This window comes from Marmota flaviventris, chromosome 1, assembly GCF_047511675.1.
Source record: "Marmota flaviventris isolate mMarFla1 chromosome 1, mMarFla1.hap1, whole genome shotgun sequence".
NCBI classification, from domain to species: domain Eukaryota; kingdom Metazoa; phylum Chordata; class Mammalia; order Rodentia; family Sciuridae; genus Marmota; species Marmota flaviventris.
The window spans coordinates 2704747-2720801 of record NC_092498.1 but is presented as its reverse complement, the minus strand read 5'-3'; the positions used below and the strand labels follow the sequence as shown (position 1 = coordinate 2720801).

The 16055-nt window shown below is 56.3% G+C and overlaps 1 protein-coding gene across 1 annotated transcript; it reads right to left on the bottom strand.

Annotated features, from left to right (window-relative positions):
* Positions 1-5811: 5811 nt before the first annotated feature.
* Positions 5812-14948, bottom strand: Shh (sonic hedgehog signaling molecule). Its single transcript, XM_027951308.2, has 3 exons — positions 14649-14948; positions 9322-9583; positions 5812-6611 (listed from the first exon to the last, which is right to left on the bottom strand). Exons 1-3 carry the CDS (start codon positions 14946-14948, stop codon positions 5812-5814), a joined length of 1362 nt encoding a protein of 453 aa, XP_027807109.2.
* Positions 14949-16055: the final 1107 nt, after the last annotated feature.

Genomic DNA, 16055 nt, shown 5'->3' with positions numbered 1-16055 from the left:
GGGCCAGCTCTTTGAAAGGCTGCAGACTTCCAGTTGTTGGTGGGGTCTTCCCAGCAGGAGGCTCACTGCTATTTCTGGGTCTTGAGGCTTCGTCCTTGTCCTCACAGCCAGCCCCACCGTTGGGCTCCCGTGCGCCTTCCTTGATGTTGCTGAAGCTTGCTTGCTGTCTAAGGGGCATTCTTCCTCCAGTTGGACCAGGGAGGGGGAAAGTTCAGGAAGGCACCCAAAGCACAGAATCCAGCATGGACCACAGGCAGATCCAGCCCAAGGAGGAACTGCATCCTGAGCAGCCCTGGGGGAACCTGACGGCCTCTTTTCTGTTCCATCTGTCTGTGTCCTTAGTGGCCCAACCCAGGGCTCAGTCCCAGGCCACCCATGGACAGCTGATTTTTGACATTAGTTGGGTAGGGCAGTCATCCTTGGGATTGGTTCATTAAGAATCAGAAGCCCATGCAGAGTGGAAGGTGGTCCCCTGCTCCCTCGGCAGACTTCCTCCCTCTTGGAGCCCAGGGAAGCTGAGTGAGGGCGGGGAATGGAGAGGACTATCTGCAACATTTCTGAGCTTGTAGAAAGTCCAGCTCACCACCTGTGTGAGGGAGGGGTTCAGAGATGCTGAGGGACTCCCCCAAAGTCAGGGCTGGTCCACCGAGGAGACAGGCAAGACTCCTAGACCTCTCCTCCCAGACCCCGGGCCCTCTGGCAGGAAGCTGAGCCTGACTCAGTTGCAGCCAGCCTGAGACTCTGGACTCAGCAGGGCAGCTCCCTGGGATGCCCTTCGTGGACAGAGCCACCAAGCTCCAGGTCCCAGACCGAGGGTGGCAAGAAAGATGAGGATGGGCCTGGCCCAGGAGCCTTGAGCACTGTTAGCCCAGAGCGCCTCACTCCACATCTGTCGGCTTCGGTGTTACAGACGCAGTCATCTTCTCTTGTTTTTTGAGCACTGCAATCAAGAGGAAAAATGCACCCCTTTTGGCCATCAACCCAGACCTGGTCCACTGGGGATGCTGTGGTGGGTGAATGGGGTCACTGAGGAGGAAAGGGAAGTAGCACAGGGCTCTTGTCTGTCCAACTTCTGGTTGGCCGGTCCCTGGCACTCCTTTATGTTGAAGTTTCGTTGTCCTATGCCCTCTTGGTCAAGGGGCTTTGGCACTCTCTCTGATTGCCCTGGACCTTCAAGGCTGAGGCCACAGTCACCTGGATTGACCACCAGAGGGCGCCGGGCCTCCATGCAGGAAAGAACTTGGTGCGTGATCCTGAGACCAGAGGAGACCTCTGGAGAGGAGGTGGGTACTACAGAGATGCAGGGCTGCTCGCCCCCGCTTCGTGTGTCTGGGAAGAGAGTTGAAAGGGAGGACCCATGCTCCTGGTGCCCACCCATCTGCTGCCAGCCTTTGCTTGAGTACAGAGGGGCAGGCCCACAGGCCCCAGAGACGGCAGAAAGCCCTAGATCCACGAAGAGCTCCTGGGGAGACGCGGAGTTGGCCAGAAGCCTGGGGAGCTGCCTCGGGTGGCCTGATCACGGTATTCCAGACACAGCCTCCAGCCCCATCAGCTTTTCCTGGATGTGGGCTGCAGGAGGATGCTGGAATGGTCAGATGCAGCCTGCTTCTGTCCAGGTGGACTCCTGGGGTGGGCACTGCTTCTCTGTCAGTGACTGGGCTCCACAGTCCTGGAAGGGAGCTGCCCCAGGGAAGGCCCCAAGTGGACAACTTTTGGTCCAGGACCAAGGTACTGCTGGGAAGCAGCCCAGCAGGGAAAGGGACGGTACTTCCCCTCTCTTTCACACAAGGACATTGCAGTGCACAGGGGCTGAACATGAGCAGAGCCTCCTGTGCCCCACTGACTACTCAGATGACTGTTCCAAGCAGACAGCTCATCAACTCCAATGGCCCCCACAGTCCTGTGGAGCTAGAGATGAGCTGTCTGGGGGCAGCTTTCAGTGGGATGGGAGACTGGGCCACAGAGTGGACAGACCCAGGGTCTGGGCTTGTGGATCCTCTTGGAAGGCTGGTTACTTGTGCCCTTAGACAGCAAGATCTGCGAGAGGATGTTGGAGCTGTATTCGGATCTGTAGGAGGGTGAGGTTTGGTGTCCAGGTCAGGGTGTGGTTTGGTGTCCGGGTCAGGGTGTCAGGCCCCCACCTTGCACCTAGGACTCCACCAGAAATCAAGTTCTGTTTGGGGGACAGGTTTTTGTTTGATATCTGGTGTCCTATCTTGTGTAATGTGTTTCCAGTGTGTGGATGTCTCTGTTCTCTTATTTAAAACAGTTTCCCCTCTGGAAACAGCTGCCTCAGCCAAGAGGAGCCTCCAGTTTCTGAGAGGCCATGGAAATGACCCCTCCCCCCCCAGTGTCGTGCCCTCGAGAGAGAGGCCCTATGCTTGGATATGCAGGAAAATATGAATTGCTAATATATTTTCCCCCTTAATTTGAGAAAATCAAGCTTAACCAAACCTAACCCTAACCACACTGGCCACACTGAAATTGGAGTTTCGTATAGTTTTCACATATCAGGAAATATCATTCTTTAGATTATTTGTTCCAAATGGCTAAAAATAAATAAATAAACCGATCTCAGTTCATGGGCTGTGTGAAAATAAGCCTGGACCAGATTTGTCCTGGGGACCAGTGTTTGTCCACTGCTCTGCTTGCATATAGATCCAGCACAGTACCTGGGGAAAAGCCAGGTCCAGGCAGTGTTTTGTAATTGGCTCCTAAGGAGTCGCATATGGGTCACTTTGCTGGGCTCTGTGGAGAGCCAGCACCCGCAACACCAGCATGTCTCCCTGGCAAGCACTCCTCTGCTGTCTTGCCAATCTTGCAACCACCCAGCCATCTTGGCATGTCTGCCCAATGGTCCTCACATGGTGTGATGTGGACAGCAGCAGGATCTGGCCAGGGGAGGATGGCTGGTCAACCCCCGCAGACCGTCTGTCATGTGCCCTGCTGAACACGAACAGTTCCTACGGCTCGTCCAGCCGGCCCTCTCGTGGGTGCTTTTCTTTCACATTTTCAGCACGGCCTCATGGAGGGAAATGAGAGACATGGATGACCTTGTGGGGTAGGAATCCTGCCACATAACAAACATTGCAGAAAGTCTCTGTAACTTCTTTAATCATTCCAACAACAGAGCACAAAGATACCGGTTTCAAGTACATTCTGATGCACATTTTCGACAGGAATAGATAATGTATTTAGTCACGAGGGGCTGGCAGCAACCACCATGCGTACACTTTGCACAAATTCTCAGCATCATCAACCTGGAAGAAGAGATGTGGGTGCCCACCTGGGTGGGAGTGGGCTGTACCTTCTCCATGGACTGTGTTTTGTTGCTTCCTGTCCTTCCCTGTCTCATTATAACACTGTGTTAAAAGATGGACAGAGGGGACCAAGGGAGTGAAGAGTGGGGACTCTGCCATCTGGCCCTTCCAGAAGGGGCCCTGCCCAGAGCTGGGCATTCCATCAGGGTGAAGCTCAGCTCCAAGGCACCCCGATTGCCAGAACTCCTCGGGCACCACGGGTGCTCTTGACCACCTCCGGCTTTGTCAGTGCCAGACACCTCTCTCTGACCTATCCAGCTACACTACTGATTGGTTAGGTCCCTCACTCAGCCAGAGGAGTCGGCCTGCCCATTGTTTACCTTTGACCAACTTAGACTTGAGCTGCCAAAAGAACAGAAATTGCCAACTCCACCAGGAATTACGAATGCCTGCTTTGAAACTGCTCACCACCTGGAAGACCAAAGAAAAGTCTTTTTTGGAGAAAAACTGAGGCCAGCTCCTGCCTGGAGGGCTGACTCCGTGAAAGCACACAGAGGACAGCCCCTCCCCAGTGCCATCCAGTGAGCAGAGGCCAGACCCTTGGCTCAGAAGCCCTTCAGGGGCTGGTCTTCCTTACTGCAGAAGCTCCCACAGGCCTCCAGCCAGGTGAACCAGGGGAGCATGGGCCCTGATCCCTAAACTGGGACTCCCACCCAGAGAGGCTTCACCTGCCAAGAGGCCGCAAGTGCAGCCTTCCTGGACACTCTGCTCAGAGTGTAAAGCATGACAGTCACCTTTAATAAACCAAAGGGCTACAAGTAACCTGCTGCCTGGTCTCAGGGACACAAGCCCATGCTGATAACCACTCTGCAGAGACTGGGAAATACCAGTGTGGCTCAGAGCCCCGGCAGCTGTGCCCCTGGAGCAATGGATGCACTGGGATCAGGGAGGATGCACACTCTGGATTGCTATGAGGAGTCCAAGGACGAGAGGTTGGGAAGATGGATATCTCGCCTCTTCCCCTGGGATCCTCTCTGGAAAGGTCACTGTGAGGCTTCAAAAAGCAACTTCGAACCTTATCCTGAGGATCAGAGACAGCAAGGCCAGGGAAAGGCATGAAATTGCCCTACAATCACATGAGAAGAAGGGCCCAGGGGCTCTCCCAGGGCCACCTCTGGGCCTGGGGGTTGAGATTTGCTAGTTAAGATGGGGGACATCCCCTACCTCCAGGCATGCAGAGAGAACTCTGCACAATAAATACAAACAGAGCTGAGGTTTCTCCTGCAGGGAACCGACTAGGGGCCTTGCTTGACTACTCTGGTCACCTATGCAGGCCAGGCTAATTCACAGTATAAGCAAGACTTCTAAAGGATATGGGGAGCCCTAGGTTTCCCAAACCAAGAAGCCAAGTAAGAAAAGAAAAAGGGCTGCATCAGTAATTCTTAGTTATTATACACTAGCCGGGCTGAGCGTGGCACGTTTTATTTCTATAAAACTATTACAAAATATTCAAAAATACATTTTAGTAAATTTACAGCAGTTATTTCTCAATTTATTAATGCAAAAACATCCTTTTTTTTTTCTCTGTACAAACTACAGGCTCCATCCTTGTGGGCTCATCACTATGTGCACTTTTAAAAAATATTTTCTAATAAATTCTTTGAAGTTAAAAATAACAGTTCTTCCAGTTTGTCAAAAAAAAAAAAGTGTGTGTGTGTGTGTGTGTGTATGTGTGTGACAGAGAGAGAGAGAGAGAGAGAGAGAGAGAGAGAGAGAGAGAGAAGGAGAAAGAGACAGAGAGACAGTCTTGGTTTTTCAAGAATGTGGCCAAAATGATGATTACAATGCAATATTAAACCATGAAGACAGTACAGGTGATGGCTGTTACATTGGAAACTAGTTAAATTAAAATAATATATTTCATATTTTTACACTATTTCAAAAAATGAAATGTCATTAAGTATTGATCTCTCAAAAATCTAATTTACAATTCTGTGTATAAAAATATAATTTGTGGACCCCCATGAAGCATGTTTTAGTTTACACTTGCCGAAAAGCAGGAGCCTAGCAGAGGAGGGACGGAGAGCACAGAATTCTGCCTTCTGACACTCAGGCCCAGGGGCACGTAGAAAAATAGACTCTGAGCAGGTTGCTTGGCCTCACAAAATAATCTCCCCCCGTGAGTACAGTTCACATGATAATAATAAATTATCCAAGACACAAACTAGTTAAGGCTCTTGAAGGTCCGGTTCATATTATTTAAAACATCTATTCATACCAAACAAATAAATAGCCAGGAGAGGAGAAAAATAACCAAAATAAAACAATAACCAAAAAATTCAAAAAATATATATATAAACTAAACACAACAACAAAACTCCCCGTGGTCTCTGTTTCCTTATAGTCTACTTTGGACTGTCCTACTTTATTATTATTATTAATTATTATTATAATTAAAAGTCTCATTCCGTGCGCGTTTCCCGTGTGTCGTTTGCTTTATCTCGCTGTCGCTTCCCGCGCCCCGCCCCCGCCCCTCCCGTCCGCCTGGACTTCAGCTGGACTTGACCGCCATGCCCAGCGGGTGCAGGGCCTCGCTGTCCAACAGCCAGGTGCCAATTTGGTAGAGCAGCTGGGAGTACCAGTGGATGCCCGTGGTGGCCGCCGCCCCTGGCGCCTCAGCTGCCCCTGGCGCGGGCTGGGGGGCCCGGCCTCCGCCCCCGCCGTCGCCTTCGCCGCCGCGGTCCGTGTGTGCGGGCGCCAGCGCCGCCAGCAGCGCGTGCGCCAGGCGGAAGGGCGCGAAGGCCCGGTGCGCCCAGCCGTGCTCCTCGATGACGGCGTAGCACGAGGCCAGCACCCGGTTGATGAGGATGGTGCCCTGCGCCGTGAGCGGCGCGTAAGCGCCCGTGGCCTCCTCGCGCAGCGTCACGCTGTGCACCGCGGCCTGCAGGAGCCGGCGGTCCCCGTCGCGCTCGGCCACCACGTACACACGCTGGCCTGGACGCACGCGGCTGGCGAAGAGCGCCCGGCGCCCCGGCGGCAGCCCCGTGCCCCACAGCGCCTCGGGGTCCCCGGCCGAGTCGTTGTGCGGCGCGACGAAGAGCAGGTGCGCGGCGGTGAGCAGCAGTCGCTCGCGCGGCTCCCGCGTCTCGATCACGTAGAAAACCTTTTTGGCGCCGTCGTCGCGGTCCAGGAAAGTGAGGAAGTCGCTGTAGAGCAGCCTGCCCTGGTCGTCAGCCGCCAGCACGCGGTCCCCGGGACGCAAGTCCTTCACCAGCTTGGTGCCACCGTGCTCCAGGTGCACCGTGGCTGAGCCAGGGAAGCAGCCGCCGGATTTAGCCGCCACCGAGTTCTCTGCGGGCGAGGATAAGGGAGAGAAGAGGGCACAGGGGGTTGAGTACCAAGAGGGAGGCACGGGGGACGGGAGGTGTGCGCCACGCGTGAGCCTGGGCCGGGGTTCGAGTCCAGGTTGTCCAGCGCGGACCTCGCCCCTCCGCCAGCCCCGCCGCCTCGGTGGCAGGATTCAGATGCAGGCGCATTCCTGAAAGACTCCACGACGGGGCTGGCTAGGCAAAGGTGGGCTGGCGTTTCAGGAAGGAGGCCGGCTACCCTCCCCGCCTTCCGCCCGCCCCACCGCTCAGCACACACCCAGCCTCGCTGGGAACTCAGGATATTTGTTCGCCACTTGGATTCCTCGGGAAGCCTTGAGCTCCCGCGGGTGTCAGGGCGCACCCTCCGCGCTTCCCGTCCCCGAGTCTCCCAGTGTGCTCCGCACCCAAGCTGCGCTGGAACCCCGGATGGATGTTCCCCACCTCCCCCGCCCAGCAAGGGCCCTCTTGTTAGCCTGTTGGTGGGGGGAGTGGTGTGTGAAAAATAGCTGTAGTAGTTGTAGCAACTGGCCAAACATTCCAGAGAATTGCCCGAGGTGTGAAAATCCGAAGCTTGTGTGGATTTTCTAATTAAAATCCAATAAAGGGCCCAGCTTTGTCATTGTGATTCTGGAATAAATAGAAGACACTCTTGGAAAAGGGGACACTTCCATTTCTCCTCCTCCCCTTTCTCAGCTCACTCTCCAGCTTGTAGGCTGCCCCCTCCCTATTTGCTCAGGTGCAACCCCCACCCCCGGCCCCCCGTGTGCAATTCACACACGGGCCCTCCAGAAGCCCGGGCCTCACAGGCACTATTTGCACAGCCAGGCCTCTCTTGGAAGCACTCGAGATGTGTATTTGAATTTTAAATGGCCAGGCCTGCTTGGAGCGCTGCAAGCGCCGGGTTTCAAGGCCCCTTGACTACCCGCTTCCTCGGCCCTCCATCGCTTTCTGAGGCTCACTATCCCGAGGACAATAATTGAGGTTGGGGCGGAGCACGGGGCGGGGGGGGGGGAGGGTGGCAGGGACGAGAGGCAGGGAGGTATGGATCTTCTTTGCATTCCAATCTCCGGGATCATGCTTTTTGCAAATAGAGATTGCGAGAAAGAATCTTCCTGCTGGAATTACAGAAGGTTTTTAATCTTCTCATCGGTTTCTCTGTCATGAAGTGCGGGGCTGGCCGATGGAGGCCCTCTGTAGCCCCCCGGAATGCGACCCCGGGCGCTGGCGAGCCCAAGTCGTCGAGTCGCACGACCCTGCTTGACACGCACTGCGCCGCGCCTAGGCTAGCGTGCGCAGAATGCCAATGAGCGGCTCGGCGCCCAGGGTTCTGCTCTCCCGGCGAGACCCTTGGGGCGGGATTACCGCTGCTCATTTGGGAAGAGACCTCTAGGGACTTCCGCCAGGGGGACCTCACGAACAGTGCTGGCTTAAAGGAGACCTCGCGCTTCTAAGCGCAGGAGCAAGGTCCCGGAAAGGGCGCGCCGGGGGCTGAGGGCCTCCCGCCACCACCATTTCCCATCCGGAGCAGAGAAAGAATCCCCAGCAAAAGTCTCCTCGCTTCGAGCCCGTGCAGGGGTAGGGGCGTCGCCAGGAGCTGTACACGACTCTTTCCTACCTGAGCTCTCACACCTTCACCTTCGGTTGTTGCAAGAAGCAACGTTTTCTTACCTATGCAGTGGGCTTTAACACTGTTTTCCTACTAATGTGCCCTTAAAATGCAGTTTAGAAGAAAACGGGAAAAACTGGAGGGGGGCACGGAAGACAATTCCTTCGAAATTCACTGTGAATTGTCTTGCTAAATGTGTCTACTTGTCCGAGAGATGGCAAGATCTGCACATACGGCCCCAAGTCGGGGTAGTGCGCGTGTGTGGGTAATGCCTCGGCGCCGTGGCTGTTCCTCCCGGTAACAGCATGTGGCGTTGCAGGCCCAGGGAAGTCAGCCTCAGCCTGGGGGCCAGGCGCTCCAGCTGCAGACTGGGAGGGGATGGCCTTTCCCGTTCCTGCCCTACGCAGGGCACCCCAGCTGGGCTCCTAATAAGAACGGATGCTTCCTTCGGCTCCAGATGTTGGAAGTGGTAACTACTGGGTTTATTGCCTCCCACCAGGCCTCTCCCCAAAGGCTTAGCGAGTGAGTTAGGTTAGTTAAGAATCCACAGGGGCTCAGCGGGGAGGAGCCAGCAGCCCATTTATGCCCTGGACAGACCCTCCTGCGCTTAGCGGGAGTGGTGGTAGGTTTTTAAGCCCCAAATGAAAGAGGAAAGACCTGGCTAACTGCAGAGTCGCCATGGAAATTTCAGTACTCCCCGCCAACCTTCACTCTTTCTTCTCATTTCCACCACCTGCAGTGGGGACTCCAAAAAGTGGGGTCTGGAGACTCTGAAAGCCACAGGTCTTCTGAATCTGGGCTAGACAGCCAGTGGACATTGGCCTTCAGGGTTGGCAGGGAGGGGGCTCACAGGGTGCTCCTTCCTCCCTGGCCCTCACTTCCCTTTTCTTTTCCCCTCAAATTAGAGGTGAGGATGTTAGTGTCCTCAATTGTTAGTGTCCACAAAGTGTCAAAGACCACTTCATAGGTCAAGAAAATAGTGGCTTCTTGCACCAACAGATGGCCTTACAGGACAGACCTGGAGTGAGGGTACCGTACTGTGTGGGGTCAAGGGATATGGAGAAGGGCTGGGCATGAGGGGTCTTACCTGCTTTCACGGAGCAGTGGATATGGGCCTTGGACTCATAGTACACCCAGTCAAAGCCGGCCTCCACGGCCAGGCGGGCCAGCATGCCATATTTGCTCCGGTCACGGTCAGATGTGGTGATGTCCACAGCACGACCCTCATAGTGCAGTGACTCCTCTGAGTGGTGGCCATCCTCGTCCCAGCCCTCGGTCACCCGCAGCTTCACTCCTGGCCACTGGTTCATCACAGAGATGGCTAAGGCATTCAACTTGTCCTTACACCTCTGTAGAGAGAAGGGGTGCCCAACCAACAGACCTGTTAGCTCCGCCACCCCACCACCCCGCCAACCCATCCATCAGCCAGCCCTGACCAGGCTTAGGGTAAGGACATGTGGAGAGAAGTGGGGAGACAGAACTAGTGTGGGCATTGGGGGGGGAGAAGGGAACAACATTTGCAGGAGGAGCCAGTTCTCTTGGAGACAAGCTGAGGACCTCCTTCCAATCCTGAAACTGCCAATCAACTAGCGTGGTCTGAGAAATAAGCAGTTTCTCTGGAAGAGGTCAACTGTGTTTCAGACACAAGCTCCAGAATCCTCTAGGGGCACCATCGGCCAATGCCAACCCCCCCCCCACTGCTCTGCACTTCTTAGACCTGTCTGTGCTCCCCCCATTCTGCATACCTGGGCAAGGGTCTACCATTCTCTCTGGGGTAAATCCCTGCTGAGGAGGCCAGTGCAGAAAACAGAGCCTATTCGGTGCACTACTTAAGGACAGGGAAACCCAGCGCCATCTCCCTCTGGACCTTCCCTCCTACCCTATGCCTATCCAAGGCGAGAAGGAAGCCAAAGGTGAGGGAGTGATAGCCACTCAGGGTGGGAGGCAGCCCAAGTGCTCGGAGGCAGGAGGCAGGTGAGCTCTAATGTCCAGCATGGGTAGGGCCGCAGGACAAACATTCTCTGTCTGGGCGGCCACATTCCTCCCCTGTGGAACTCCTCTGGGCCAGGCTGCTCTGGGTCTGATTGTGTTCTTGTTTTCTTTAACCTGTTCCCTTCCTCCTTTCTTGTTTTCTTGGCTTTGGTGCAGAATGGTGTCCAGCAAGTTTGAAGAGCAAACTTAAAGGGTGGGGAGGGCGGGCAGGAGAACAGGTGGGGGATGGGACCCAGAAAGGCCTGAGGCCTCTGGAGCCCGGCCTGCCCCTCTGCTTGCTCTGCTCCCCTCCACCCATGTGCAGGGCAGAGTGGAACTTGGGATTGTGGGGGCTCCATCCATAAGCTTGGGCCATATTCAGAAAATAAAAATTGAGTCAAGTGTGTGTGTGTGTGTGTGTGTGGGGGGGTACTCATTCACTACCTGGGCCTTTATACTGCTGCGGGTTGGATTCGGGATTTGAAAAGGGGGAACTGGAGATACAACGATGATGGTGCACCCCAAGGGAAGCAGACCTGAGAGGAGGCAGGAGAAGCAATTGCAAGGTGACTTCTGTGGAGGGTAGGGCTGATATCCACCCACCCCAAGGCAGGGAGGGATGCTCTGCTTGGAAGCAGGTTACTGGGATGGAAAGGGCCCTAGTAACAGCCAGGGGAACTCTTTTACAAAGGGCGGAGACTCTTGCAAGGACTCTGCCTGCGCTTTCAGGGGACTGACAAATTGCGCAACAGGAAAAGTCCTGTGTTTCTGGCAGCAATAAAAACCAGTAATATGGTCGCAGAGTTAAACATACAACCAATGCCGAGAGGACGGGGGGCTGGGGCGGCCCTGGTAACAGGTCAGCGCTTGCAGGGTTCTGGGCCTGCCGGCAGCTTTCTTAAGAAGTAAAAGAAGAAAAAAAGAAGAAAGAAAGGAAAAAAAGTCGGAAGGGCAGAGTTTGAGTGAGGTCATCTTGAGGATTGAACGCGTTTTACATGAAAATCAATCAGTAAACCAGGGTCCGTTTAGAGCTGGGATCTGAAGCCCGGTGCGCGCAGGCGCACACCGCGGTACGCACACGCACACAGCCACCCCCATTCCAGCCCCCACCCCACTACAGCTCCTTTCTCTAGGGAGGGGGGAGCAGATGAGGCTTTAAACAGCTTCCCACCGAGCAGCCTGGGAGAGGGAGGGCAGCACGGACCCAGCACCCTGAGCTGCGCCACTTGGGCAGGCATGGAGGACCCCAGGCAAGGAGCCCGGCGCGGAGCCAGGCCCGGGCGACCAGGACAGGCCGAGGCCAGGGTTGCCAGAGTTGGCACCCCAGGCACCCCGCCCTCCCGGGGGCACTAGGCCCTGTGCGGCCTCAGCTGGGCTGCAGGACGCTCCCCCGCCGCTTATTAATTCATTGGGTCGTGTGCCGCGAATCAAGTCCGACTCTGTGCAGCCACCGTGAAGCCCAGCAGGGCCGCCGGGGCGGGCTTTGTGTCGGCAGAGGCCAAGTTGCTCCCCACGCCTGAGCTCCTGCCCGGCTCGCCCAGAAGCTCGGGGCTGGGACCGCCGCGGCCGGCAGCCGGTAGGCTTCCCCCAGTGCAGGGGAAAGAGACCCCTGTGTTCAGAACAGAAGAAAACATCCCCCCAGCCCCACACCCGAGCTCCTTCCCCATCGGCTCAAAGCACACAGGAAATCTATTCAACGTGGCGTCTCAGGTGGTCCCCCCACCTCAGCCTGCAGAGCCTGCAGATCCGGCCCCTGGCCGCCTCCCTCCCCAGCTCTGTGGCCGCCGGCACCCTCGCCTGGCACCCGAGGCCTGCGCCAGGAGAGTGTGTCTGTCTGCGCTTCCCCTCTCTCGAGTTAATATTAACCAGGAGCTCATGCGTTCCAGAACTGCTCTGAAAGTTCCACTGGGGACGATCTTGCCATGGTTGAGGGACTTGGGCGGCAGTCACATTAGAGAGACAGACAGGGAGGGAGGCAAGACAGAGGACGAGGGCCATTGCGCACCTGGGCCCCAATCAGGTGGTTATTTAGAATGGGGGCCAGCGGGTGAGCGGGTTCCCCGAGGAGCACACACCTCCTCTGGCCCGGGGAAGACTCCCCAGCTGGGCTCCTACACCCACCTCCCAGACTCTCACCACCCAGCCCTCCCCCTCCCGCCCCGCTCAACTCTCAGAATCCGTAGAAGAAAGCCCAGTGGAGCGACGAACCTAGTGGCACCTCGGGACTGCCGCTGCTCCAGCCACCCGCGGGTTTAGGAGAATCTTTGCGGGGATGGTGACGTGATCGTGGCCTGGCTCTCCCCCACCCCGGCCACCCCACTTTGGCTGTCCCCCCCAACCCCCCCGCCTTTTGTGTTGGGAAAAGGAATAGCCACTGCCTAAGGAAAAAAAGTATTTGTTTTCGTTTCGTTCGTCTGAGGGAAGTTGACAGAAGGTCAGAAGTTCAAATGCTGCTAGTGCGCGCGGCGGCGAGAGTGGCGGGGCGGGCGTGGGGCCGGCGGGCCCCGGTCCCGGGCTGGGCGGACAGGGTGGGGGAGGGACCTGGCTGGGGGCTCTAGTTGGGGCGCGGTGGCCGGAGGGGCCGAGAAGGCGGCGGGCCGGCAGCGGGTGGCGGCCCTGGGCTGGCCGCGGAGCCTGCGCTGCGCCCGGGCCCTGGAACCGGCCGGCCGCGCGCTCCGCCCTCCGCACCCCCGCCCCCGCCGCGGGGTAATTACGGCGGTGGGAGCCGGGCTCTCAGCTCCTGCCCGGCCTGCGCTTGGCGTGTGGAGCGGCCGGGACCGGCTGCCTGAGCCCAGCCCCGCGCGCGCTGAAACCGTAGCCGCGAGATCGATAACCCCGGAGTAAGTGGAGCTGAAATGCGTCTGCTCTGGTGCGCGGCTCCGCGCCTTCGCAGCTCTGCAGCAGTCGACGAGGCCCAGGCCCCTGGGCAGGGGCGCGGGCCGAGGACCCTCTCTCTGGCGTCCGCCTCGGGCCGACAAGGACGAACGCGACTCGCTCAGCCTGGGGGACCTAAGGTCCCCGCCCCCGAGGCTTTCTTTTCCATTGCCTCCTTCGTTTCGGATTCTGAGGACCTGGAGGCCGCCCGTCCTCCTCCGGGAGGGAGGGTGACAAGGTGACTGGGCTAGCAGGAGAATGCCCTCAGCTGGCGGCACGCACCCGGCACCCCGTGCCCCGTGCAGTTAACCGTGGCTCGCGCTGCTCTTGGGCACAGGCGCGCGCGTACACACTCGCGGTCCAGATTTAAAGTGGTCGGCAGCAGATCACTGCGTTCCCACTCCTACCGGTTGCCGGCTCTAAACCGAGACCCGGCTGCCGTCTTCTTTCAACCTCCTCACCCGGGAGCCCGTGGCTAGCAGCGCGGCTCTGAGGAAGCTCCTCTCTCCCTCCCGCCTGCACCCTCCCCCTGCACTTGCGCCCCACCAGCGCCGCTCCGTCAGCCACTGTGCGCACCTAGCCCTAAAGGTAGGACTTGAATATTTTAATAGGGCAATAAAAAGGATGTTGACCTATATTTGCAAGAAAACCCATTTCTAGCTTCAGTCATACGTGCATGGAGTTTCAGAAAGTCTAGAATTGGCTGGGAGATTGGCAGCCCAGAAGTCTCCAAGGAGGTGGGAATGGAGAGAGGAATTCATGTTTTGCTTTGCCTCTCCTCCCACCCGCTAACCCTCACTAATATTTATTCCCTCTTAATTCTTATGCAAGCAGGTTGAAAACTCAAGTGATGCAAGGCCGATAAGTTTTAAGTCCCTCCCCCCAAGGTACCCCAGCTCCGGAATGAAAGAGCATCCTTACAGAAATATCAATACATCTGGTGAGCACAAATGGGGAGGACAGAGTGGCAGTGCGATTCAGCGGAGGCTAGCAGGGAGCTTCTGGAGCCCCTGGCTTTTGTCAGACGGCCCCTGGCTTTTCCAGTTAGGATTCTCTGGTACTGGTGGTGGGAATAAAGGGTGAAAAAAGAAAACCACAGAGAAGGAAAACGTGTAAGCTCTGAGCTCTAATACTCAAGGCTACCTTTGTACAGTGACCTGGAGGTCACTTATGATTATGGGTGCATTCCCACAGCTTTCCTCCATTTTCACCCTGGACTTGGAAAGGGCAGATGCCCCCTCTGAAGTCAAGGTCTCCCAAGTTACAAGCCGGAGTAGAGGAAGGAGAGGGGAGGCTGTCCCAGCAAGACTAATCAAATCAGGGCCCAAATGGACCACATCGCCTTCTGTTCTCACCCCACCCACACCCTAAACTTCTTTGATGGACTCTAAGCTTCCATTCTCCTCTAGGAAGAGGAGCCCTGCTAGGTGGGCAGGTGGGTGGGGAAGGAGAGGGCCAAACAGTCTCCGGTCTATCCGCCCAAAGAGCAAACAGAGTAAGTGTGGACTGTTTGGTCGCACGCAGCCCCCTCGAAAGGAACACACTCCACGCCCCGCGCAGGGTTTCTACCTGAGTCATCAGCCTGTCTGCTCCCGTGTTTTCTTCATCCTTAAATATGATGTCGGGGTTGTAATTGGGGGTGAGTTCCTTAAATCGCTCAGAGTTTCTGGAGATCTTCCCTTCATATCTGCCGCTGGCCCCCAGGGTCTTCTCGGCCACATTGGGAATAAACTGCTTGTAGGCTAAAGGGGTCAGCTTTTTGGGGTGGCGCCTCTTCCCAAATCCCCTGCCGGGTCCGCACGCCAGCCCTGAGCACACCAGCAGCGAGGAGACCAGGACCACGAGCAGACATCTCGCCAGCAGCAGCATCTCGTCCATGGAACCTGGTGACTTCCGAGCTGTCCCCGCGGGTCTGTGCGCGAGCAAGTGCGCGCGGGTGTGTGCGTGTGCGCTCTCCCTTGCGCTCTCCCTGCCTCGCTGGGCTCGCTCGCTCGCTCGCTCGCGCGCTGCCTGGCTCTTTCTCTTTCTATATAACCTTGCCCGCCGCTGCTGCGGGGGACTCGCCGCCGATCCCCACCCAGACAGGGGCTGCAATGGCAGGCTGCCGGTCGCTGATAACGGAACACATCGGAGTTGGGTCTCGAGGCAGCAATCAAAAGACAAAAAGAGTCTGATTTTAAATGGTAGCAAGCCTGGGGAGCTTGTGAGACAGGCTGCCTTTCGCACTATATTATAGCTGGCAGGGGCGCATCTGATTGGCCAAAGCCGCAGAAGCTTGTCTTCTGATGTTAACCCTGAAGAAGACTACATTTTTTTTTTCTGTTGCTGCTGTTGCTTTATTTTCACCTGAAGGCTTCGAGTTAAAAAAAAATAGGGAGGGTGGAGGGAGGTCTTTACTAAGAAGAGGTGGGCGGCAGGGAAGAGGCAGGTTTCCTAGGATAAGATCGATTACTGCCTGCTTTGTGCACATCTCTGTGCTTCCCCCTTTACTTTCTCTGGAATGGTAGGTGCTTCAGTTAAAACCAACATAAGTTTTTAAAGGACAGTCTAGACCCCCCCACACACACCCCAAGCTTCAGTCATCAACAAACAGTCTCTCAAATGTTTGAGAGGGAAACCTGCCCAGCTCTGCTGTTTCCCCCAGAGACTTGATTTTACAGGCTAGGTGCCCCTAGGAGGAGAGGACCCTGCACCTTCTTCTGAAAATTTACCATCCTTGGATAAGGGTAATTATGTGAGGCCAAGACTTTAGGCATTGCTGTTTGAAATGCTTTATGTGCCTTAGAAAAACTTGAAAATACTGCTTCTTCTTTGTGTTCCCATGAACGCCTTACGTGGTTCAACCTCTGCAGAGAAGATGAGACTCAGGAGCAGGTCCAGAGTGAGCCAAGGGACCAGCAGGGCAGACCACCTGGTGGGCACAGAGGAGGGAGCTGGCTGGGCTAGTGCATGTGTGGTGGGAGGAGGCCATTGTGC

Coding starts and splice junctions, on each gene's coding strand:
- Shh (XM_027951308.2), bottom strand. CDS start 14,948: ATGCTGCTGCTGGCGAGATGTCTGCTCGTGGTCCTGGTCTCCTCGCTG. Junction 9,584..14,648: donor CAGACAGGCTGATGACTCAG/GTAGAAACCCTG, acceptor TTCTCTCTACAG/AGGTGTAAGGACAAGTTGAA. Junction 6,612..9,321: donor CCACTGCTCCGTGAAAGCAG/GTAAGACCCCTC, acceptor CCTCGCCCGCAG/AGAACTCGGTGGCGGCTAAA.